This window comes from Nomascus leucogenys, chromosome 15 (genome assembly GCF_006542625.1).
Source record: "Nomascus leucogenys isolate Asia chromosome 15, Asia_NLE_v1, whole genome shotgun sequence".
Lineage (NCBI taxonomy): Eukaryota > Metazoa > Chordata > Mammalia > Primates > Hylobatidae > Nomascus > Nomascus leucogenys.
This window is the reverse complement of record NC_044395.1, coordinates 105,104,034-105,130,059: the sequence shown is the minus strand read 5'-3', so window position 1 is coordinate 105,130,059 and position 26,026 is coordinate 105,104,034. Positions and strand designations below refer to the sequence as shown.

Below are 26,026 nucleotides of genomic sequence, written 5' to 3'. Positions count from 1 at the left end.
CAGCACTTCCAATTATTTGCGGGTCCCAGCCTCAGACTGTCCTAACTGATCCACTCGGCTGACTCAGTTAACTGCCTTTCCCAATAGGCATACTCTCATTTTTCAAAGGAACCTAGCAATGCCTCTTTTCTGTGGGTTGTCATTAAAGGCCACTGTCTGTATATCAGTAGCCAAGAAGCAAACATCGTATCTTTGATGAGATGTGTGAGGGTGACTGGTTGGATAGCAAAGGTAGCCCAGAGTCCTGATCACTCAACTGGACTTCAAATCCCCTGGGGTCTATTCCTAGCTCTGCCATAGGTTCACTGTGTGTGAAAGAGGCACAAGGCAAGTTCTTCTTGGGCTGGGGTCCCTCTTCCTGTTATAAATGAAGGCCACTGCAGCTGCTGTCATCCCAGTAACCATAGTAACAATGGATCACGTGACAGGTGTCTGATCCCCATCAGATATTTTCTGATATTAAGTGTTCTTCATCCTTCCCCTTTAACCCCACCCCAGCTCCTGTTATAAGTAGTGGCATTGATGGTCTCCCAGGGCAGCTGTTTGAGCATGGGAGACCTGGAGCTGACAGCATTAATTAAACCTCTATTTCCACAAAACATCTTGCATTGCCAGGCCCCGGAGCCAAGAAAACCTCCCAGGGCAGCTCTTATGTGAGAGATTGCTAAGACTATCACCACGGACCGCAGTGCTTCAGCTCTACAGTTTGCAGCAAATGGGGATCAGTAGAAAAATGTGCCTAGCATACAGCAGGCACACAATAAATACTTGTGGAAAAGTCAATTTACTAAAATGGAGCTCATATCACAAACAGGATTCCTTCAAAACACTGGAAATTTTGCATAAGATGATCGTATGAATTATTCCACAGTTACTGAGTGCCTGCTATATGCACCCATGGGTGATAACATGGAGACTCTAAAGATGTTAGCTTGTTGAAGGAATCCCAAGTCCATGGGGTGGCTGAGGCTCAGGGGCACATTGGGAAGTGTGTAGAGAGGAGTCTGGAAGGCTTAGCAGGGACCACATCACAGAGGGATTTGGATAAAGGTTGAGTCTCTTGGATTTATTCTTGGAGAACCTTTGAGAGCTGTTACTCATGTGAGTGACATGATCAGCTTTGTATTTCGGACACCTCCCTTTTGATGTCACTGAAGGAAAGAACTAGAGGGAGACTATTGTTTTGATCAATTAGTTAGTGTTCTAGAATTTCTGAACCAGGCCTTAAGACAACTGGCAGCTTCTGCTTCATTCCTCTTAGAACCCAGCCAGCATGCTGTGAGCTCCAGCACCATGGAGAGGTGGCACAGAGGAGAACCAAAATGCACCAGTTGACAGCCCCACTGTGATCCCAGTGGCAGCCAGCACCTACTGCTCACCACGTGAGTTCACCATTGCACCATCTGCAATGGTGTCTGGAGAGCTGATGTTCCGGCCCAGCTGAACCCTTAGATGACTGCAGTCCCAGAGGACAACATGTTGAGCAGGAAAACCACCCAACTGAGCCCAGCCAACCCATGAAATCATGACAAGTAACAAAACAACTGGTCTAAGCCAGTAAGTCATGGGTGGGTTTTTATGCAAGTGTAGATAGCTGAAAAACTGGAGGACGGGTGGGTTCCCAGGTGGTGGTCACAGCTACGGCTCAGAAGAAAAGGTCTGGCTGGAGAGGCTATGGATTTAGGAGACATTGGCTCATAGACATGTGAAAGCTCTGTTGTGGATGAAATCACCTACACCCCTTTTCACACATGCCCAGCACACCTAGAGCACAGCCAACCCACAGCAAATATCTGCTGAATTAAATTCAACACTACATATAATGAAGAACACTAAAAAGCCACTGTTTTCTTGAGCTAAGACAGTTCTCATGCCTGGAATTCTAATTTCCCCTTGTTCTAAGCATAGTTTTATGCTCACCCTCTCTGAATCAAGTGTGTACTCCTAGCTGCTGCATTTTATCTTCTTTACCCTCCTAAGACAAGTCCGTCTGAGTGTGGACTTGGAATCTGCAAACATAAGCTTGGGTTCAGGGTGATGATTTTTCTACCTGTGCACCTCTCTTCTGAGCCTCGGCTTCCTCATCTATATATAAAGGTGAGAATACCTGCTGATAGGTAATAAAGGTGAATTCTTGGGCAACCCTAAGGGGATGCAGCTGTATTGTCCATCTTCAGCAGGACACAGGTACAGCCTCAACCCAAACATCCCATCTGTTCCCTCTACGTGTGGCCTGTTCCTGTTCCCTGTAAGAACCATCTCCCAGGTTGGGGAGCTGGGAAACCTCCAGCTTTGTGTTTGAAAAAGCTCCCGGAAGACCCAATTTTACAGCCAGCTTGGCCAGCTGCTGGGGTAGAAGAAGGGTGAGCAAGGAGCTAGTAGTCTGGGAAAGTGACTCCTAGAGTCGCAGCTCTGGTTGGAGCCCAGGTTTGTCCTCTAACACAGTGTGACCTCCGCAAGCTCCAGCACTTCTTGGGCCCAGTTGCCCCCTGTTGTACATAAAGCATTAAGAATGGCCTGGAACAACCCCAGGGCTCCTTCCACCTGGGAGGCTCCGGCTCCTGTTGGGGTGGGGGTCCGGTCACGTGTTGGCGGGGAGCGGGGTGCCGGTTGACGTGGCTGCGGGTCCAGCCTCTGACGTCCTCGCAGCCGTCCTCCCTCCCTCCGTCCCCGCCCCTCTGGCGGCGGGAGAGCTGCTGGCTCGCCTGGATCCCGGGAGCTGCCTGGAGGCGGGCCCGGCCCGGGGAAGGTGAGCAGCTGGGGGACCCAGCCCCGCGCGGGGAGCGGGCACCATGGTGCTGTCGGTGCCTGTGATCGCGCTGGGCGCCACGCTGGGCACGGCCACCAGCATCCTCGCGTTGTGCGGGGTCACCTGCCTATGTCGGCACATGCACCCCAAGAAGGGGCTGCTGCCGCGGGACCAGGACCCCGACCCGGAGAAGGCGAAGCCCAGCTTGCTGGGGTCTGCACAACAGGTGAGCGGGGGCGGCGCGCTGGCCTTCCCCGGGCAAGGCGGGGTCGCCGGGCAGCTGCAGAGGGGGAAATGGGGTGGGAGGCTGTCGTGGATCTTTGCGCGACAAAGCTTGGCGGGGAGAGGGGACAGCAGAAGCGCTGGAGGACAGGTCAAGTAGTCAAAAAGGTGGGGGGATGGGGGAGCCTGGGGGATGGGGGAGACGTGAAGCAGAATTAGGGAGCGGCGAGCTTGTGGGGACTAAGAGAAGAATGGGGGCCAGCAGCGAGACCTAAAGGGAGGGGACAGGAAAGGGGACCTGGATAAGAATTAGGGCTGGGAAAGGTAAGAGAAGAGGGAGGCTGGGAGGGGAATCGCCAGGGTTAGGGAAGTCCCTGAGAGGAAGCGGAGAATGAGGAGTTTGCACAATTGGGAAAAGGACTGGGGTCTGTGAGAGGGAGGTGGGTGGTGGTTGTGGAGCCAGGGTAGGGCAAGCCCTGCCAGAGCTGAGAAGAGGTAATGCCTGGAAAGCCAGCGGGGAGGTGGCCGCGGTCCCGCAGGAGCTGGGAAGCTAGCGGGGTCTAGAGAGCTGAATCCCGGAGGCGCCTGAAGGACTCTTCCCCAACCCCTAGCAGCTCTGAGCTCCAGCCAGTCAGAGGGGGTTGGTATGGCCTTCCCCAAGATGTCTCTGCAGATGTCCCTGGAGACAGGAGGGCTTTTATCCCATGCATTTGCTCATGGCCGGAGCCCTTTCGTGCAGGAAATAGCCCGTGCTCCCATTGTAAAGAGTAGCAGAAGGGGTCTGGGGAAGCAGTTTGGAAGGATTTCCCTGCATAGGCTGTGACCTCCAGGATGCACTTCCAAAGTACAGAGTGCAGAATGTTCTCTGGAGAACCAGGAGGCAAAGAGTCTTGCTAGAGTGATTTAAGGAAGGATGGCCCTGGGGCAGGGCCATGACTTAAAGGACCTCATAAAGGCCCTCTAGATCCCTTATAGACTGTATGGTTCCGGGAGTGGCACTAAAATGCTGTGACTCCATCTTCCTTTTTCCAATCAATAATTCGAAAGCTCAGAGGACCCAGTGGTGTGGGGTCTGTGTCAGTCACTGCACAGTGAGAGTGGAAAGGAAATGGCTGTTGTCCTTGAGGCACTTATAATCCAAGGACAGTGACATTGACAGTGGCTAAATAGGAGCCGGCTGCACAGCAGAATGTGGGACTTGGGACGATCTGGAAAAGGGGAATAGTGGACTTTCCACTGGCCAGGGGTTGGGAGTCCTTCTCCACAAGTCGTGGTCGGCCGCCTCTCAACCTTCTTTCCTGCCCAACACACTTGAGGAACAGCCACTCTTCTGCCTTTCAGTGATGTCTCTCCAGGCACCGCCCCCTTCCCTTTCTAGAGAGAACCACTGGGATAGTAGTTGGTGTAAATGACCTCTAGGGTCTCTTCCAACACTTTGTCTTATTGATGACCAGTAGCCCACAGAATGGCTGATCATCTGTTAAAGAAAAACCAGGTTGTGTCTCTCCCCTGCTTCAAATCCTCCACAACTTCTCACTGAGCTTGGAAGAGGTCACAGCAAACCATGACATAGCATACACTGTGTGCCAGGCGCACTGTTCAGAGTGCACTAATTAATGTGTTTCTCGACGCAGTGAGGGAGCCATAGAATGATCCCAACTTAAAGATGAGGAAACTGAGGCTTAGAGAAGGTAACTGACTTGCCTAGAGCTGCACAGCTAGAGAAGTTTTAGAGCCAGACTCTAGCTGAGCTTGTCTGATTCTGGAGGCCGTGCTATTAGCCACTCATCTCCACCCACTCACCTGCTTTAACAATGGAAGGTGCATGCCTCTCCAGCCAAGCTCATGCCAGTTTCTTTCTTCATCAGCAGTCTTGGCCTCCCTGGATTTACGATCATTCTTTTAAAACACCAAGCCCTTTTCTGCCCCTTCATTTTTCTCTGGCCTTTCATACAAATGGCTCCTTGTCATCCTTCAGGTCTTTTTCCATTTAAAGTCTCAGGGAGGATTTTGCCTACTGACACATCAAACAAAACACCCTCTTCCTGTTACTCTTTCCCATATTGTTTCTAACACATCCTTTTATGGCACTCTTTACATGAGGATGCAACTTTTCATATTCACTTACTGGTGTAATATTTATTCCCAGCACCCACTCAGTGCCTGGAAAGTAGTAGGCATCCAATAAGGAATTGTAGATGAATAAAGTCATCTCAGGGGCCATCCAATGGGGATTATCATCTTCAAATATGGGTGCATGCACCATGTCTTTGTAACCGAGTGCAAGCTCAATAGGGGCACAATAAATATTTGTTGATACATGATACCTGCCCATCCACATTCCCTTACCTGGTTCCTTCAGTGACAAAGATGTGGGCAACTTGGGGCTGAATCTATGGGTGTGAATGTGTTGAAGCTGAGATCTCACAATGGCTTGGTTGCCGTTGTTCTCAGATTCATTCAGCCACTGGCCCAGATGAAGTAAACAGAGAAAAGGCAACCAATTGACATTTCAAAGCAAGGGAAGAAGGTGGCAACCATTAGCGGTGGCAGAAGACAGGAGGGTGATGTACATGGCACCTATTGACAAGTAGGGCAAGAGCCAGGGAAGCTCTCTGAGGATGTTCCTTGAGGAAAGAAGGTATGGGGGCTGGAAAATAGGGGTCTAGATGACTGTAATCCCAACAGAGGTGTCCAAGGCCTAATAGCCAGTGTCTCTGTAACTCACTAGTTGTGGCTGCTGAAAAAATTCTTTGGGTTTGGAGGCTATTCCTAGAAATCTGATTTCTGACCCTGAATGGCTGGATGAAGTTGAAGTTTGTAGTGATTTTGAAAAGAAATGTGGAGTTTTCCCAGGGGTTTTGTTTATTTTTTACATAGGGTCTGACTCCATCACCCAGGCTGGAGTGCAGTGGTGTGATCACGGCTCACTGAAGTCTCGACTTCCTGGGCTCAGGTGATCCTCCCACCTCAGCCTCCCATGTAGCTGGGAATACAGGCACGTGCCACCATGCCTGGCTAATTTTTTTGTATGTTTTGTAGAGACAAGGCCCACCATGTTGCCTAGGTTTGTCTCAAACTCCCGGGTTCAAGCAATTTGCCTGCCTCAGCCTCTCAAACTCTTAGGGTTACAGGCATGAACACTGTGCTTGGCCCCCAGGGGTTCTTAATCTGGGTCCACAAACCTCCCACCAAAGGGTCTGTAGATAGCATTAAAAGGTTCGTGGTCTTGGATAGGAAAAAAAATGACATCATTATTTTCACTTACCTCTAACTGAAGCAGTATTTTCTGTAAGTAGGAATAGCAACAAAAACCATAGTGTATCATCCATACCTGTGACTTTGTCCCCAAGGGAAATCACAGATAGCTTGGTAGCACATTACAGCTGTTGCAGATGGTTCACATTAGATTTACGCTCATCTCTCATTCTAAATTATGGTACTTATTAAATCTCCTGCTAGACTCTGTTATTTAATGAATTAATAAAGAAGCAAACATATAGCTACTTCACAATTTGTTTTTATTAGACAGTACTTTGCATCCCTGTGTCTTTTATTTTCTGCTTTTTCCAACAATTCAGAGGAAGTGTCCCTAGACGGCCCTCGGCCATTCATTACCTCTCATGCTTCCAGCTGTTTTCAAGTCACAGTTCTTTGCTTTTCTGAAATATACACTCTGGACCCTTTATCCTGCCTTCTTAGGCAGTGCCTCACTCTCACTCATGTGCAGCCCTTCCAGGCATGCAAGGAATTCAGTTTTACTATGCTGCCCACTCCTGGCCTGGCAGGTCACCTGGGACCTCTCTGTCATCAGCCTACCTCTAGAAGCTTGATCATTAGGCAGTGACCTGGCAGCTCGAGCAAGGAGAAAGAGCCAGGGAGGCAAAGCGAGAATGATGGTTTCTCCTTCACCATTACTTCTGAATCTATTAGTGAGCGGCGGCCAGACCCATGGGTTCCTGCCTCTGAATTTCCTCATCACCCTTGTCCGCACAGGCTGCCACTCAGCCCACTTCTGGGTCCTTTCATAGAAAGTCCTCCTTTCGCCCAACCTAAAGAATTGGGAGTAAGAAAGGAGAACTGCTCTTTTCCTGTTGCCCCATGGCTCAGTCCTGTACCCCTACCACTTGGCAGGCACCCGCGTCCTGTTTTCAGAAAGCCTTCCTTTTCATGGCCTAGTTTTCTCCCAACACGGTGTCTACCTTGCTGTGCACTTAAATGAATCTTTTCAAATGCCAGAGAGGTTCCCTGGGTGACCGCAGTACTGTCCCTTTGAAGCTAACACATGGCCAAAGGCTTTATTGAAATTGCTTGGCCCTCAGCAGGAGTTCCCACACCTATTTTTTTTTTTTTTTTTTTTTTTTGAGACAGAGTCTCACTCTGTTGCCCAGGCTGGAGTACAGTGGCATGATCTCAGCTCACCGCAACCACCTCTCCTGGGCTCAAGTGATTCTCCTGCCTCAGCCTCCTGAGTTGCTGAGATTATAGGTGTGCACCACAACGCCTAGCAATTTTTTTGTATTTTTGGCAGAGGCAAGGCTTTGCCATGTTGGCTAGGCTGGTCTCAAATTCCTGAGCTCATGTAATCTGCCCACCTCGGCCTCCCAAAGTGCTGGGGTTACAGGTGTGAGCCACTGCGTCTGGCCCCCAGGCCCCTTCTGTCTATATCCCCAGCCACCCACTGTCACATGTGACCAAACTCTATAATCCCATCCTCTTTCCAGCAGAGTCAGGATCACTGAAGTGGCTTTCAGCGGAACCCTAGTAGATTAGTTCTAAGGTTTTACAAAATAATATAAATAAGTGCTGAATTTCTTTCTTTCTTTCTTTCTTTTTTTTTTTGAGACAGAGTCTTGCTCTGTCGTCCAGAATGGAGTACAATGGTGCAATCTCGGCTCACTGCAACCTCTGCCTCCTGGGCTCAAGCAATTCTCTTGCCTCAGCCTCCCAAGTAGCTGGGATTACAGGCATGTACCACCATGCCCGGCTAATCTTTTGTATTTTTAGTAGAGATGGGGTTTCACCATGTTGACCAGGCTGGTCTCAAATTCCTGACCTCAGGTGATCCGCCCATCTCGGCCTCTCAAAATGCTAGGATTACAGGCGTGAGCCAGCCCTCCTGGCCTGAATTTCTATCAAACAATATATGTGTAGTGGAGTCTTCTCCTTAAGATCAGAGAATTTTTTCCTCCATTTTCCTTGTATTCTTGACAATGTCTGGTATGATGCTGAGCACATGGCAGTATTTTGAATTAAATCATTATCTTGCAACCTAACACTGAATAAGAGATGGAAGACACAAAGGAGTGCATACTGTTAGGACTCCATTGACACAGGATTGAAGCCAGCACAGTTTATTGATGGTGTTACCCTGGGGGACAGGAAATGACTGCAGCAGGTAGGAGAACTTCTGGGCTTTGTTCTTGCTCTGCCTCTTGATGTGGGTGCTGGTTACAGAGGTGTGTTTACTTTGTGAAGATGCATCCAGCTCTACATTTATGATTTATGTACTTTTCTGTCTGCAGTTATACATCAGTAAGGTTTTTATTAAAAAGTGTCATATTGTGACATGTTTGTGAACATTAATTGAGTACCAGGCCAGTATTTTTATTGCCAGGAGGACTTTGGGGCCATGTTCAAGAGACATGAGCCTCCTTTTTATGACTTTTTAAATAAACTGCTTCTTTGGCCCTGTTTGCTTTCTGCTGTTTCTCCCATGGCCACCTCTTGTGTGCTGCATAAAGGATTCCCCCTGGGGATTGGGACCTTAAGACCATCAGTGTGGTCCTTTTAGGCCTCTTACCTCTTCTCCTCTTCCTTAGTCCTCTAGAGCAACGCCTTCTCTGATTGGTTGTTTTAATTCACACATGTAAGAGTGAGGATGGACAGATGCTGCATTTCATTAGTTAAATAGTTCATTCATCAAAGATTAATAAGCACGTGCTAGGCCTTGGGATATGGCAATGGAAAGACAGACATATGCTTTTCTTGATAAATGGGGAGACAGACAATAAAACAAGCAATTGCCATGATCAGGGAAGCACAGGGTGCCATGGGAAACCCAGGGTTGGGGGTATTACTTCCGCCTTCAGCCTAAAGTAGAATTTTCTCCAGTGCGGGTTGTTTTTTTGTCCTGAACTCTCCCCTGTACCTTAATGATGATAGGACACCCCAAGAATTGCTAACCCCACTCCTGGAACTGATTCAACTCTGGAAGGCTGTAAGGTCTGACGTCCATGGATTCTCAGACTTTTACAGGACTCATTTTCTGGCTTACTATTAGCTGATCTCTCGCCTGGTGAACTCACCCATTCATATAAACCACCAGCACCCCAAAAAAGTATTTCCATAGAGTAATAAATAACAGTGATAGAATAGCTAACACTTATTAAGTTCTTTATATGTGCCAGTCACTGTTCTAAGCATTTTAACCATATTAAAATGTTTTCTGAGACAGAGTCTCACTTTGCCACCCAGGCTGGAGTGCAGTGGCATGGTCATGGCTCACTGCTGCCTCGATCTTCTGGACTCAAGTGATCCTCCCACCTCAGCCTCCCAAGTAGCTGGGAATACAGTCATGTGCCACCGTACCTGGCTAATTTCTTTTAAATTTATTTTTTATAGAGAGAGGGTCTCACTATGTTGCCCAGGCTGGTCTTGCACTCTTGGGCTCAGGCCATCCTCCAGACTTGGCCTCCCAAAGTGCTAGAATTACAGGTGTGATCCACTGCACCTGGCCATAACCATATTAATTTTAATTATCACAATAACCCTATGAAATATGCATAATTATTATTTTTCATTTTACAGAAGAAAAGTAAAACACAGAAAGCTTAAGTAACATATTCAGTGGGAGAGCTGGGAATCAAATTTACAAAATGTGGCTTCAGAGCCCACACTTTTGACAACGAGGTTGGAGATTAGCAGAAAAAAAGTAGTCAAAATTTTATTTGAGCCATTGTGTTTCCCCAGATATGGCATAAAAGTGTCTATAAATACACATCTTTGCAGGCCAACTTCAGAAACCTTTCCCAATGCTTTTGATTGCTTTGCTGCCGCCATCACACTTCAGGCATTGGGTGCAGCCCGGGTCCCTCCACAGAGATTTTACACAGTAAACATGTTTGGTCTGGTTGCTTAGCAACGTGGAAGACAGTATGAATTTTTCATCAAGAAATTAGCATAGATTCTTTCAGGGAGATGAGCACATACCCGGCTGGAAATACAAGCGCTCACTTGTGGACCCCTAAGCCTGTGTCCCTCAGTCTTTTTTCCAGTGACAGATCTGACCTGTCACATCTCCCTTCCTCTCCTAGTTCCTTCTTTGGGTACAGTTTGTAGATAATTCAGATACATGGCTCTTCTCTTCATGGAATTGACGATTCACTAGCACCTTTTGTTAATTCCAGCAGAAAACAGTGCTGCATCCTTTCCAGATTTTCAGATACTAGCCAAGTTGTGAGGAGGTACCTGGGGCACAGGAGGAGGCATAGAGAGGCCATTGGATCATGATGAAGGAAACACCTGAAAGACAAACCAGAGGGGGCCCAAGCAAAGGTAGAAGGAAGAGAAGAGACCAGCAGGAGAGGGAAGCATCAGACCCAGAAGACAAAGAGGAGAAAAAATACAACACAACCACTCCAGGATCAAAGACCTACGAGAGCAATCTGAATATGTGGAGACAGTCCCTTTGTTGTCCACACTGACCTACAATCTCCCAATAACCAGCAGCAGTTCACCTCCCGCTTCCACCTTCTTCTTACTGTATTCAGTACTCTCAGGGCTTATTTCTTGCTAAGAAACAATGGGAAAGTCTGCTTTGAGGATGGAGGAGAATAGCTTCATAGAAGCAAGTTTTAAGAACTAAGAGATTCTATACGTATGTATCAGAATCAACACACGTGCACACAAAGGGCCCCCTATAACTAATTTGATAAGAAATAATGGAACTAATAGAGTTATATAGGAAAATAGGTGAAAAAGTTGTGTTCCTCCCTCTTTTTCTCCCTTGGTTGTGTTTATTGAACAACTGTGTGCCAGGTACTGTGCTAGGAAGTGAGGATACAGTGATAACTACCCTCTTCCCAGTGACACAGTGACCCATCTTCAGCCCTCACAAAACTTACGGTATAATGGGGCAAACCAGAGTTTACAGAAGAAGAGGGCAAATAAATGAAAATGTGTGCTGGTGGTAGGTAACCTGAACAGAAGGTTCTGGTGCTTTGTAAGTGTAAGATGAAGAGCTTTTACAAGAGCATCTTACAAGATGAAAGCTTTCCTAAAGAGTGATGGCCAAACTGAGAGCTAGAGTTGGAGAAGATCTTAACCAGGGCAGAAGGGAAGGATGTTGGGGGCTCCACACAGAGAAACGAGCCTGTGCAAAGGTCCTGTGGCAGGAGGAAGCCTAACATTTATGAGGGCCTGGGGAAAAGCCAGTGTGGCTGAAGAGTAGAGGGCAAGGGAGATCCTGGTGAACAATGAGGCTGGGGAAATAGGCAGGGGCCTGGATGAGCCGGGCATTGTAGACCATGGACAGATTTATTTATTCATGCATTCATTCATGCATGCATAAATCAAACATTTATTAATGTCTCCAGGAGGGGTATTGAGCTACGTACTGACAAGGTGAAGATTACCATTATTTTCAAAGCTTTTTTTATTCAGGTGAAATTCACACGACATTAATCACTTTGAAGTGTAGGATCAATGCCATTTAGTACATTCACATTGTTGTGCAGCCACTACCTTCACCTAGTTCTAAAACATTTGCCCCACCTCAGAAAACCCCTCATCCATTAAATACTCACTATTCCTCCCTCCTCCAATCTGTTTCCTGTCTTTATGGATTTGCCTATTCTGGACACTGCGTATAAATAAAATCATATGATATGTGGTCTTTTGTGACTGGCTTCTTTCACTTAGCATCATGTTTTCAAGGTTCATCCACATCATAGCATGTATCAGTACTTTATTTTTTATGGCTGAAAAATATTCCATTGTATGGGTAAATGTCATTTTGTTTATCCATTCACCCATTGATGGACATTTGGATTGGTTCTACCTTTTGGCCATTGTGAATAGCACTGCTAAGTACATTCCTGTAGAAATATTTGAGTACCTGTTTTCGATTCTTTCAAGTAGCTATCTAGGAGTGAGATTGCTGAGTCATATGGTAATTCTATGTTTAACATTTTGAGGAACCGCTAAACTGCTTTCCACAACAACTGCACCATTTTAATCTCCACCAGCAATGTATGACAGTTCCCATTTCTCCACCTCCTTGCTAGCAGTTGGTATTTTCATTTTTATTTATTTTATTTTATTTTTTTTAAAAAGTCATCCTAGTGGGTGCAAAGTAGTATCTCTTTGTGGTATTTTCTGAGCTTTTAATATCTTAAAAAAAAAAAACCCAAATTCTCACTTTTAAAATATTCATCAATAGCCAAGTTTTTTTTTTTTTAAATTTTATTATAAGTTCTGGGATACATGTGCAGAATGTGCAGGTTTGTTACATAGATATACATGTGCCATGATGGTTTGCTGCACTCATCAACCCGTCATCTACATTGGGTATTTCTCCTAATGCTATCCCTCCCCTAGTCCCCCCACCCACCGACAGGCCCCCATGTGTGATGTTCCTCTCTCTGTGTCCATGTGTTCTCATTGTTCAACTCCCACTTATGAGTGAGAACATGTGGTGTTCGGTTTTCTGTTCCTGTGTTAGTTTGCTGAGAATGATGGTTTCCAGCTTCATCCATGTCCCTACAGAGGACATGAAGTCATCCTTTTTTATGGCTGCATAGTATTCCACGGTGTATATGTGCCACATATTCTTTATTCAGTCTATCATTGCTGGGCATTTGGGTTGGTTCCAAGTCCTTGCTATTGTGAACAGTGCTGCAATAAACATACATGAGCATGTGTCTTTATAGAAGAATGATTTACACTCCTTTGGGTATATATCCAAAAACCACAGTAGCTGGCGAGTTTTTAACAAATATTTGCTGTCTGAATTGAGCAACCATTAAAATGAGTCCACATGGGCAACCTGTAAAAACATTTCATTGTTCATGAGTCTCGTGAGAGGAGTGGAGTGTGTGTGCAGTAGTCCTGGCTGCCCTGTTCTTCCAGCAAGTTTGCACCTGCTGCTCTGTCTGTGAAATATGTTATTATTGTCATCTTTCCCATTCTGTCCCCCCAAGCTTTAGCCCCTCATGGGTCCCACTCAAACTCCCCCCAATACCTGGGCCCTGCAAACCTCATCTAATTAGGCAGTATTTAGGGTCTTTCAATATTTCCTTATGTATCAACACTGTCAGGCCAGTGCGATGCCTGGAGGAGCCTTGTCCCTCTCCAGAGTTAGTTGCTGCCCACACAACGAACCTTCAGGAGGAGTTCAATAAGTCCCAATTCATTACATAAAGGGTGCTTTAATTGCCTTATGTTATAGAAAAGTCCTGGGAGATTTTTACACACTGCTTATAATGTTACAGTGATATTTGGGGAAGTTGATTGTGGTTTTGGGGTGGACCTGGAATGCATTATAATTTTTCCCATTAAAATAATGGAGTACCAGTGCCTGCTTTCTGAAATCTGCTAATCAGCATGTTTTCAGGAACAGAACAGAGTCAAATAATGGGGGGGGAGTTGCATATATGAATATGAATGAAAACAAGCATAAAGGGGAGAGAGGTCCTGTGAGAATTCTGCGAAATTGAGTCAGTCCATCTGTCATAGACCCTAGAGTATTTCGACATATTTCATTGATTCCTCTCCCTACCCCCACCTCCACTCATTAAGTCCAAGACATGCTTTTTCTCTCATAGAAAGTTAAGCAGGAGTTAGCACATAGCAAAGAGACGCGAGGAGACATGTTGAATGACTGAAAACATTGATGAATGGATGGGTAGAAAAATGAGGTGGCAGGGCTGCCACCTCCTCTTGTAGCCAAAATAAAAACCACAGGCACAGAGAAGCAGGGGAGGGTGCTGAGTTCACCGAAGTATCTCTGTGCTTGCCTTTAGTGATATATCAAGAAATCAAGACCAGCAGGAAGCATGTGGCAACTTCACTTTTTATAGGTTTCTCTCCTTTCAGGTCTCTGTTCATTTGGCTAACGTTAGAGAGAGGTTTTTAAATCTTCAGCTGCAAGGCCAGTAAGGTAATACCCAGGGAGATGTTTTATTTGGAAGAGCATTATAAACCACACAGGTTGAACTCGCTGGTAAGAACAGCATGATGTAAAGGCTGTAGGTTTATTGAGGCAGGATTGCAAAGACTTTGCTTTTCACATAGAATTAAGAAGGATGTTTTGGAAAAGATGGTGTTTGAAGATGCAGATAAGGTTGGGTAAAAGCAGTTTGGTAGGGCAACTAGAAGAGTTGATTGAAACAGCTGCAACTGTAGAATATCTTCTGTTAGCTTTAAGCTTATTCTGCATTTCTGAATGCCCCCTGCACTCTGCTTCTCAGAGCATATCGCCAAGCATCTTAAAATACACTTTCGTTTCCAGCACAGTCACTTCACATAGAGGAAAGGGGAAGCTATCAGAGAGGAATACAGTGAAGGCAGTGATGTGACATGAAGAGAAAATATTCGCATGATTTGGAGGGCTTCTTTGCACATTCTTTGCAAGTGCGTCATCTAATGATCTCGTCTCTTACTAACAAATGGAGCAGATTCTTTAAGTGGCAACATGACTATCACCCTTTGCACATAGCTCCATACAAAACATGTAGAGACAAAGAACAGAAAGGAATGAACGCGAGAGTAGGTGCCTAGCCTAATCCCACCACGTTGTAGCCTTGCATTTGATTGTGGGTGCCCACTGGAATTAATTTTAGGTAACAATCTTTGAGACCACTCGAAAGAAAAAATTAACTCAGAATGAAAATGTTCATTTTTATAATCAAGATGCTGAGCTAAAATGGGAATCAAATGAGACTCAAAAACCTGAATTTGAATTCAGACTCCACCATTTCCTAGCCAAATCACCATGGCCATTCTGAATCCCACTTTCCTCATTCATGAAACGGGGATTCTACAAGGTTCTCTAAGGTCATATGGAAGAATGAATATGACACATATGAAAGCACCCAATGGATTCAGCACCTGCCGTTGCTCAAAGGATATTTTTAAGAATCAGTGAATTATTTTCTTATTTATCCTTTACCAAAGCAATGACTTGTCTATTCACCATGCGGGAAAGAAAAAAATCATTAAGAATATTCCAGATGTGATAAATGAAATGTGTCTGTTAGAATGAAAAGGGGAACATGGACTTTCCACTTCTAGGATGATTATTCATTCAATAAACATGTCTTGCATACCTGCTATGTGCAAGGCACTGAGTTAGTCCTCGGGACAGTGCAGTGACAAGGCAGAACCCATCCCTGACCTCATGCAGTTAATATTCTAGAGGGAGAGATGTTCATCACACAGTTATACACAGAACGTAGTTAAGTGCTAGAAGTCATCTCCTTGTGCCTCCAGAACCCCCTGAATGCTCCCCTCTCAACCCCAAACCTACTTATTCCCCACCCCCTGCTCCAAGGCTATCCCCATTTTCTCCCCCTCCATACTATGGCCCCAGAAGGCCTCCACCTATCAGCTGCATTGACCAACTCCTCTGCCTTTTAGCATCAGGTGGAGTTGGCCCAAAGGAGATCTGAGGACAAGAGGAGTGTGAGGGGCCTTCATCACCCCTGCTCCCTCCCTGCTAGGTGCTTGGGGGCTGGCTACATCCTCAGCTGAAGGGCTCAGATCCTGCCAGGCCACTGTCTCCCTTCAGCACCCTGTCCTGTTTCCAGTGACCTCTCCTGCTTCTTGCCCCTTCAGGCCTAGGGATGGTAATGGTGCCCAGCTCTCCCAGCCCCTGCATACTCGCCATTCCTTGTTGCTTTCCTTAACCTTCCATACATTTGTAAATATCTGCTTTATGAAACTCTCCTCAATTACCCAGTTATAACGTGCCATCTGTTCCTGCAAAAACCCTTATTGATAGCATATTCAAACCATGTTAGCTATTATTACCAACCATAATGATTAATAATAATAAAGGAAGAGTCTGTGAGTCAGAGGAAGTGTGCCAATGAAATTGGCAAAACTCAGGACCAACAGCGATAACACCCTCTATTTGCACAAGGTTCTATTGTTTAGAAGCCACTTTCATTTTCCCATTTGATTCAGCATCTAGCCTGATGCTTTGTGCGTCCTGAAGCCTTTAATATCTGCTTGCCAAATAGACACACCTGCAGGTAGGAAGCTTTGGGGCTGTTATTCTCATTTCAAAAAGCTTGGAGTGAGCTGAGGAAAAATAGTTCTCATTTATAGTAATTTGGAGCCAGGGACTCTGATATCACTGACCTTCCATGATCAAATCATATTTTGGGACATTTTGTAGACTGTTTGATTGTCAGCCCATATAACACAGAAGGAAATCTATTAGGTTTGCATCTCATTTAAAAGAAGGAACCGCTAGATCTATGGATGATACTGACTGGCTTTGAATCTGCCAAAATGTCAGCTGGTGGAAGAATGTTAGAAGCAGCACCTTAATGGCCATCCCTTGAAATCCGCTTCCTGACTAGTCATGAAATTCACACAGAAGAATCAATTTGTCTCCCAAACATGGCAGAGACTGCAGACATCCAGTGACACACAGGGGTTCTGCTTTTTTCTTTCTTTCTTTCTTTTTTGTTATATTTTAAGTTCTGGGATACATGTGCAGGACATGCAGGTTTGTTACATAGGTATACACATGCCACAGTGGTTTGCTGCACCCATCAACTCATCACCTATATTAGATATTTGTCCCAATGCTATCCCTCCCCAACCACCCCACCCCCGACAGGACCCAGTGTGTGATGTTCCCCTCCCTGTGTCCATGTGTTCTCATTGTTCAACTTCCACTTATGGGTGAGAACATGCAGTGTTTGGTTTTCTGTTCTTGTGTTAGTTTGCTGAGAATGATGGTTCCCAGCTTCATCCATGTCCCTGCAAAGGACATGATCTCATTCCTTTTTTATGGCTGCCTAGTATTCCATGGTGCATATGTGCCACATATTCTTTATTCAGTCTATCATTCATGGGCATTTGGGTTGATTCCAAGTCTTTGCTATTGTGAAGAGTGCTGCAAGAAACATACATGTGCATGTGTCTTTTTTGGAAAGGGAAGCCTGAGAAGTTATAGTTGAAGTGTATTTTTCTTGAGGCAGCTCTCATTCTTGGATTCCTCCCTTTCCCCAGCACATGCTTCCCCCCACCTAGGTTACCCTCACTGTGTCTCTGTGTCTCCAGGCTGGTTTTCTCACCTAGTTTCCTCCACGTCCGTCCACCCCTCTTGTATGTACCTGCTGGTTTGATTTACTGAAAACACTGTTTTGCTCATGTCATTCTCCTACTCATAAACTGTCAACGTTTCTCCATTACTTATAAGATAGAATTCAAGATTTTTTTGCTTGGCACTCAAGGCCCTTTATGACCTGGCCTCACCAATCCTTTCCAACTCCATTTCTCCAACCCCAGCCTTCCTCTCCAGCTGACTCACCTTGTCCTAAGCATGCTCCCCTCTGGATGCACACTGCTGCTGTCCTCCCCATTTGAGAAGCTCTCTCTCTGTCATTGTTAATCATCCTTGAATGCTGCATTGAAGCCCCTCGTCCAGGAGGCCTTCTCTGATCACATCAACAATGAAGAGTTCCTCCTTAGGTCTTATGTAGCCTACAGTCCAGGTATTTGGCTTTTTAAGACTGTCTTCTATTTTTATCTATACTTTCATAAGTTTGAATCAGGAATAGCAAATGTCTTTCATCTTCCATATCAATTCCTATTAATGGATAGTAGCTTCCTGGAGCCCTAAGCTGAACAAACACCCTGTGTCTGAGCTCAGCAGGAAAGAATGCTTCGATCAATTAGCCGAATCTGTCTTGAGCATAAGGTAGGAGAATTGTAGCATAAGCACCACGTATTTCCCCTTTATGGAATATCTCTTCTCTACCATGGGATGGTAAACTCTCTGAGGGCACGGACTTACTCATGTATCTCCCATGGTATGTAGGGTGGATGAACAGATGATTGGCAGGCAACAAGTATGTTCTGATTTCTGTTTGACAGCAATATAATATGGAGCAGTTTGACTTAAAATCAAAATATAAGGAGAATCTAGTTAAAACAGCCTCTGTCTTGGTTTTGAAATTGCACTTTATAACTCGGCTGTTTTTTCAACTTTCAGGTTAGAGATTGATGTGCTTTTCAAGTGTCTGCATATAAGTGGATGGATATCTTAGATTAGTGGTTCCCTGCACTTTTTTTCTACACTGCGTCACCTCTAATGGGTGATATTCACATGGGTTTGATGGTTTTGTAGATTTACTTCCTTTCTCTTCCATGAAGAAAAGCTTATCAAAATGCAAAAGTATGAAAGAGGTCTTATTATAAGGATAACCTTCAATATATGTTAATCAATTTTTAAATGGGTACAAACTCAAATTTTTGTACTTTATTATTTATAATATATTGGCACAATAATGGTTATAACAGTTGCCCTAGTTAATGGTTTCATCAATTGTCTGAGCACCATAGAATCATGTAATCCTATAGCTTCTCTGAAAGAACACCCTAATTTTAATGCCAAGGAAACTGACATATAAACAAACTTTTCAGCCTTTAATACAAAAGTGACTGTCTTGGGAAAAGAACATTAAATTAGAAACACAAATTAGAAACTAAGCAAAAAATGTCTAAAGGATTCAAAGGAACCAATATTAAACAATTGTGTTCCTATCTGACGGAAGTTTTCAATTATGCAGAGCTGAGATCCTTCCATACACAGACTCAGTTTAACAGAAAAAATGTGAGCCTCTAGTAAACCAGTACAGTGGGACAGGAGAGGGGGCAGAAGTGGAAATTTTGGAAAGCAAAGTCAAATTTTGGGAGTCACAGAGACCGTGCTCTGAAGTGAAACACATTGCTGACAGCCTTGTGGTGGCCACTGGAGATGGGAAAATAAGGGTAGGGTGGCTGGAGTGAAAAGGCTGTGTTCAAGTCCAGATTACTGACCTTTTAAAATACAGCAGTTTATGAGTGTTGATGAGATTACAACATGGTCTTGACATTGCCTTTGTTCAGGGCACAAATGAAACACATTTCCCGCACAAAGAATGTCAAACCCAGATTCAGAACTGAGAACAATACCAAAGCTGATGCTCAAACATCCAGGCAGTTCATGAAAACAACCAGACCACTGGCAGGGGAAAGAGGGAGTGGATGGGGCCACCAGCCTAATGATTTGGCACCCGCCAGAAAAGCAAAAGCAATGATTCAAACTTTTCCATTTTCAACTGTGTGGTTGTTATCCAGAGACACAGCCCCAAGAAACCACACACAGTATAGTATACAGGTTAGTAGCACTGGCTTTGGGGTGGACATAGGTTCGAAGCCCAATGTTTTCATATATTAGCTATGTGACCTTGGATATGTTTCAATCTCCCCGAGCCTCAGTTTCCTCCTCTGTAGTAAAAATAATTAGGTTATTTTTTATTTGTTAATATTAGGGTATATAGAATGGAGAAAATATTAGGCACTTATCTATAGTTGTGTGAAGATTAAATACAATAAAGTTTGTGTTGTGCATTGCAGAGCATCTGTTACATAGGAAGTTTACAGAGATGGTAGCCAAAGGGCTTTGTGATGTGACTGATGAAATAATGCAGGGGCCACCTACAAGAAGGAAATCTCCAGGTAGGATCTTGCCATCTTGCGGTTTCCAGTCCCACAGAGTTTTGTGTTTTTTTGTTTGTTTGTTTTGTTTGTTTTTTTTAATAATTCTATTTTTAAATTTAGTTTCCACCAGAAACGTTGGGATTGCAGCAACATTCATCCTCCTCCTCTCATTGGGTTTTAGCTGTATTGCACCCGCCGACCGACTGTACTCTGGACGCAGTGCAAACTTTCCTTCTGCCATCTTGGCGGAATGCCCCTCTCCAATTTCTCTACCTGTCAGACTTCAGGGGCGCTCAACCCAACGTCAGCGTCTCTATGAAACCTCCTGCAGCTCTCCCTTCTTCCCTTCCTGCTCCTACCACCCTCCCCTTCTCCAGGCAAAGCTTGGTTTGCTTCTACAGACTCTGCCTGGTGTTTTACTGTTCTCCATCATAGTTATTACTCTAATAATGTTGAATGATGATTGATGGAGTGAATGAGTGAATGGCTAGGCTAGGAGGGTAGAGATGGGACATCCTTCCTCCAGCCCCGCTGGCTTCTCCTTATATCTACTCAAGACCTGGGAATGACAATGGACCATTGTGTCTTCCCAGGAAGGGAAGGATAGGGCCAAGCTGGAAAGCCTGCGGGCTCCACAGTCATGTGCCTGGGTTCAATTCCCAGCTCTGCATCTTATTAACCATGTGACTTCAGACTTCACCTTTTGGTGCCTCAGTTTCTTCCTCTAAGTGGGGATGACAATAACACCTCCTCATGAGGCTGTGAAGTTTAAATGAAACGGAATGGGTAAAATGCTCAGACTTGTATCTGACACATGGTAAAGCTACATATGACGGGTTTTCTTTTTCTTCAAATTTTAGCTCAGGGACTTTTCCCTGACCCTCAAATTCTTAGTAGAAACAACTCCTGCGCACCCCCCCCGCCCCCCACCGCTCAACCGACCTCATTACCATCTGTCCCGGTCTCGACAGCACTTATTCCTAAGGGAAATAGCTTTTTGGGTCTCCTGGCTTCTTGCTCTCTACCCCATTGGAAATGTCCACTCCATAAGGTCAGTGATCAGACAGTGTTGTTAGGGCAGTTGGCCATTGTCGGGAGGTTTAATCATTGTTGAATGACAAACAGCAGATAAAACGTTTGCGTTAGGGCTGGCTGGTATTCCTATTGTGTCTCGTCCTGGCTGGGTTGGGAGGGACAGCTGCCAGCAGGGCTCACCCACCAACAAATCTCCAAGTTGGTCACATCAAGTACCGGCTGCAGGCAGTGAGTGCCCTGGGCCAACCATAAACGGGCTTTTTTAGATTTCAAAACAACCACAAGGAAAAAGGAGAATAGGAGGAGGTGAGCTACGAGGGAGGCGGATTTGAGAAAGGATTGGGGGCACAGACTCGGAACAAACAGGAGAGGAGGTGTTGGAAGGGATAACAAAAGATGGTACAAGGGTAATGTTGCCAAGGAAGCACTGCGCCGCCTGGACTGGAAGCCAAAGCCTCCTCTTGAAGGTGGATTTCCCCTTTGCAGCGTGAACTGTGTCACCTCTCTCCCACTCCCACAAATAACTGTGGATTTGCCCAAGGGCACATGGCTTCACAATTCTTGAAGCAGACAAGAAGTAGAGGACCCTGGTGCTGGCAGCTTCCTGGGAGACGGAGACCTAGCAGGCAAATCAGTGTTGCGGGGGGAGCTGAGCGGACTCTGAGACAGGAGGCCATGCCTGTGAGCGGCTTAACATGAGAGAGGGGGTGTCTACCTCTACCCTACCTGGATGTTTGGGGCTCCCCCAAATCAGGGCGTTCCCAAGCGAGGCACCCCTAGGCTCCACCCAAAACCCACCAAGTCAAACCTCTGGGGGGCCTGGGAATCTGAACTGTGCACTCCCCAAATGAAGCTGATGCACGTCAAAGTATGGAAATTGGTGCTGACAGTCCCGTTTCCCTGACCGATGGGCATGCAGGGGCAGCGTAGTGGGTGGTGGGACCAGGCAGCGTCCTGGGCATCCGCCTTAGGGGCACAGAAACGTGGAGGAGTGGTCAAGGCTCACTAGAAATAGGAGGCGGTGGCTGAAGTGGCAGGAAGGCAGCAGGGCCTGGTGGTTCCGCAGGGGATTCCGGGGCGAGTCAGCCTGGGTCTGAATGCAGCCTCTACCGCCCCCTAGCGGGCCAAGACTTTTGGCATAGAACTGAGCTCTACGGACTCAGTGTCCTCGTCTGTAAAACGGGCTTGACAATATTTGTGCTTCCTATAAGGTTACTATGAGGATTTAAGAAGCTTATATTTGAACAGTGCAGGGCACAGGTAAACAAGGCCACAAGGTGGAAGAGGCTGGGACCCTGAGTTTGAAAATAAACGGCCCTTTTCAGACTGTGAGAAATCAGCTTTTATTGGTTCAGCCTTGAGGTTTAGCAGTTGGCCTTCCTTGATGAATACAAGTCTGTTAAGTGACTGGCTAGCCATGAAGATTCAGTTAGTTGTCGGTATCTGCTAGGACACAATCGGTTGGGTGTGCCTTCCTCTACAGAAGGAATGGGCAGAGGAGATCAAACCTTCGGATTGGTTAAGAGCTGCGCCCCACATTTTCTCCAGGAAACTTTTCTCTGCAGTTGGAAGGGAAATTTTGATAAGCTTCTAAGCTATCTTCAAAGGATAGCGAGGCTGTTCCCACTCAGCCTCTAGGAGTTGGTCCTTCTCTGGAGGCAAAATGAGCAAAATGAGGATCTCTCTCAGTTTCTTATAGCTTGATGTAATGGACTTAATGCCTGTTGTCCAGACATTAGGAAGTGTGTGTGTGTGTGTGTGTGTGTGTGTGTGTGTGTGTATTTGAGAGGGAGTGGAAGGAGTATGGTACCAGACCTAGAAGTCATAAAATAAACAAAAGAAACTTTTCCTTGCTGGTAGTAATTTAAAACATTTTAATACTAAAATAATCATATGGAATCAAATACAAAGACTCATATGAATTTGTAAGATAGAATTGGAGATTTGGAGAAAGATCCCCAATTGCTCCTGACTGCTTCCTCTTCCCTAGAGTACGTGTCACCTTCTGCCTCTGAGGCTATTTGGAAAGAAAGTTTGAGAAATACTGGTCTAGAGACCAGGGGATCCTAAATGTAGGTCCACAGCCAAGTTCTGGGCTGGTTGTGTGTAGGAATCAGTCAGCAAACTTGCTGAGCATACAGATTCTTCAACCACCCCAGAAAGCCCAATTCAGCGTGTTACTCAGAGGTGCATGTGTGTACATGTATCTGTCTCTATCTCTATTTTTATTGTGATATAATTTTCATACAGTGAAATATACACATCCTAAGTTTACAGCTTGATCAATTTTGACAAATATGTATCCCTCAGGCTGTAACCCATACCCCTCACATGCCTCTTCCCAGTCCATTCTCCCCAAAAGCAGTCACTGTTCTGATGTCTATTACCACTGATGAGTTCCACCTGTCATAGAACTTCATCTAAATCAGGGTTTCCCAACTTCAGCCCTAATGACATTTTGGGTTGATAATTCTTTGTTGTGGGGGAATTAGGGAATGAATGTGTGCCCTCGAATTCATATGTTGGAATTCTCACCCCTAAGGCTACGATATTAGGAAGTGGGCCCTTTGAGGGGTGATCAGGTCATGAGGGTAAAGCCCTCGGGAATGGGATTAGTGCCCTTGAAGAAGACATGTGAGAGAGATGTTGTCTGCTCTCCACCGTGTGATGATGCAACAAAACGGCTCTCTGCAAACCAGGAAGTGGGCTTTCCCCAGATACCAGATTCACCAGCTCATTGATCTTGCACTTCCAGCCTCTAGAACTGTGAGAAATAAACATTTGTTGTCGAAGCTACCCAGTTTGTGGTAAGTTGTTCTAGCTGTCCAAACCGAGATAGGGGTTGACATCATGGCATGCTTAGCAGCATTCCTGGCCTCCAGTAACTGCTCCCAACCCCTATGGTGACAGTAGTCATTAGCAGCTCCATCGCCTCCAGTTGTGGCAACCAAAAATGTCTCCAGACACTTCAAATGTCCCCTGAGGGACCAAATTGTCCCTGGCTGAGATCCGGCACTGTCAATGGAATCATGCAGTATGTATTCGTAGACAGCTGTCTTCTTTTCCTCACCATGTTTTGGTAATTCTTCTCTATTGTTGAGTGTACCTGAAACTCATTCCTTTTGTTGGTTGAGGAATATTCCATTGTAAGAATATGCCCCAACGGACTTCTCCATTGTCCTGTTGGTGGAAGGCTGGGCTGCTTTCAGTGTTTGGCTAGGACGAGTCATGTTGCTCTCAGTAGCCATGTCTAAGTCTTCTTGCGGATTCATGCTTTCCTTTCTCTTGGATAAATACATGGGAGTGGATAAAAACTGTTGAGTCATAAGGTAGATTTATGTTTAACTTTTAAGAAACTTCCAGTTTTCCAACGTGGCTTGCCATTTTCCCTTCCACCGGCACTAGTGAGCATCCCAAATGTCTCACATCCTTGTCCACACTGGTGTTGTCAGTCTTTTTGATTTTAGCCATTTTAGTGGGTGTGTAGTGGTGTCTACTTTTTTTTAGCATCTTCTTGGGTAATTCTCACAAACAGCTGTATTAGTTATCTATTGCTGTGCAACAAAGTGCCCCAAAACACAATGGCTTAAAACAACAATGCTTATTATCTCAGTGTCTGTGGGGTCAGCAATCCAGTCATGGCCTACCTGGGTCCTTTGGCTCAGAATCTCTGCCAGGCTGTGGTCAAGGTGTCCTCTGGGGCAGTGCTCATCTCAGGGTTTGACTGGGGCAACCTCTGCCTCCAAGCTTGCTCTTGTGGTTGTTGGCAGGATTCAGTTCTTCCTGCGGTGCCCTCGGGTCTTTGCACGTGGGGCTTTCTATAGGAAAGCTTTCAACATTGCAGTGTGTTTTATCAGAGGGTGTGGATGAGAGACAGCAAGGAAAATGGAATGTCATTTTTTGGGTAATCTAATCTTAGAAGCATTGTCTTCTCACATTTGCATATTCGTTCATTCGAAGCAAGTCACTAGGTCCAGCCCATACTCAAGGACAGGGGATTATATAAGGGCGTGGACACCAAGGGACAGGACCCTGAGAGATCTCATCATAGATGCACCTACCATGGATGTTCTGGTGTGAGAATGCTTGGTCTAGACCAGAGCTTCTCCAACTATCTGTGAGAGAGGATCCAGTTTAGCTTAGTTTAGGTTTGTTTTAATGCTCACACTCAATGTCTATATTTATCACAAATGAGTAAAAAAGTAACACAACAAAAACAGTTCATCAACTGGTCCCTACACACAAACCCCACTTTTTGTAGCACCTGACTAGACCCTAGGGTCACATAAATATTGCCGACATTTGTCGAGGGTTGGCTGGGCTAGCCTCTGTCCTAAGAGCTCTGCGTGAGTTGTCTTATCTAAGCCTCAATCCAACCCCAGGAGATAGATGCTATTGTTAGCATCCCCATTTTACAAATGAAGAAACTGGGCACAGAGAAGTTAATTAATCAGACCCAAGGTCACACAGCAAGTAATTGACAGAGCCCAGACTCCAACTAAGCTGTCTTGTTTTAGAGCCTGAATACCTGACCAGCAGGATATATTTCATTATATACACGTTAGTGTGCATAATCGCCAGTATTAGAGCCCAGAGCCACAGACTCTTGCAGGTCCCTTTGCACTGGCCTCACTACCCCCTTGGCGGGGCTTAGCTGTACTATAGACCCCAGCAGCAGCAGTGGCCCATGGTTGGCATCATCTGAATACTGGATGCTCAACTGGATGCTTCTTCTCTGCCCTCCCCTTTTTTAAAGTTCAAGTTTAAGGAGCAAAGATGATCTCTTTTTTAGCTGGATCTGCTTCCCCCACCTGCAACCTCCTGGGCGGTGCAGTGCTACTGTAAGAGGGATGTCCCAGCATGAAACCCCAAATTAACAAACAGCCCTAAGGTGAAAAATTAATCATGTCACAAAAGGGGTCACCTAGCATCTTTGGTAAGGTTAAACGTTTGTTTACAGATCATTAACTACATAATTAATTTTTGGTTTTCCAACATAAGCCCCATACGGGAAGGACAGCATCTGTCCTGTTTACTCCCATATTCCCAACACTTAGCACAGGACCTGGCCTGTAGTGGCGCTCAACAAATATTTGTTCATTAAATGAAGGTTCAGGTTCCACCCCCCGTGCCATCTGTCTCTGCCTGGATTATTACCGGAGACAGAGCCGGAGGTGTCTGTGCTGCCCTTCATGAGGACGCAGGAGCCAGGGAACCGTGGGCGGGGCCCGGGAGGAGGGAGGACAAGCACAGGGGCATTACTGAGCCACTGCCACTTGGCATCCAGGGTGACTGCTG

The 26,026-nt window shown here is 45.6% G+C and overlaps 1 protein-coding gene across 1 annotated transcript in view; it reads left to right on the top strand.

Moving 5' to 3' along the window:
• The first annotated feature begins 2,658 nt into the window (after positions 1–2,658).
• SYT13 (synaptotagmin 13) overlaps positions 2,659–26,026 on the top strand; it is a 46,005-nt gene continuing 22,637 nt past the window's right edge. The window contains exon 1 of the mRNA XM_003254467.3: positions 2,659–2,975. Coding sequence (XP_003254515.1) covers positions 2,793–2,975 — 183 coding nt within the window. The 5' untranslated portion in view covers positions 2,659–2,792. The remainder of the gene's footprint in view (positions 2,976–26,026) is intronic.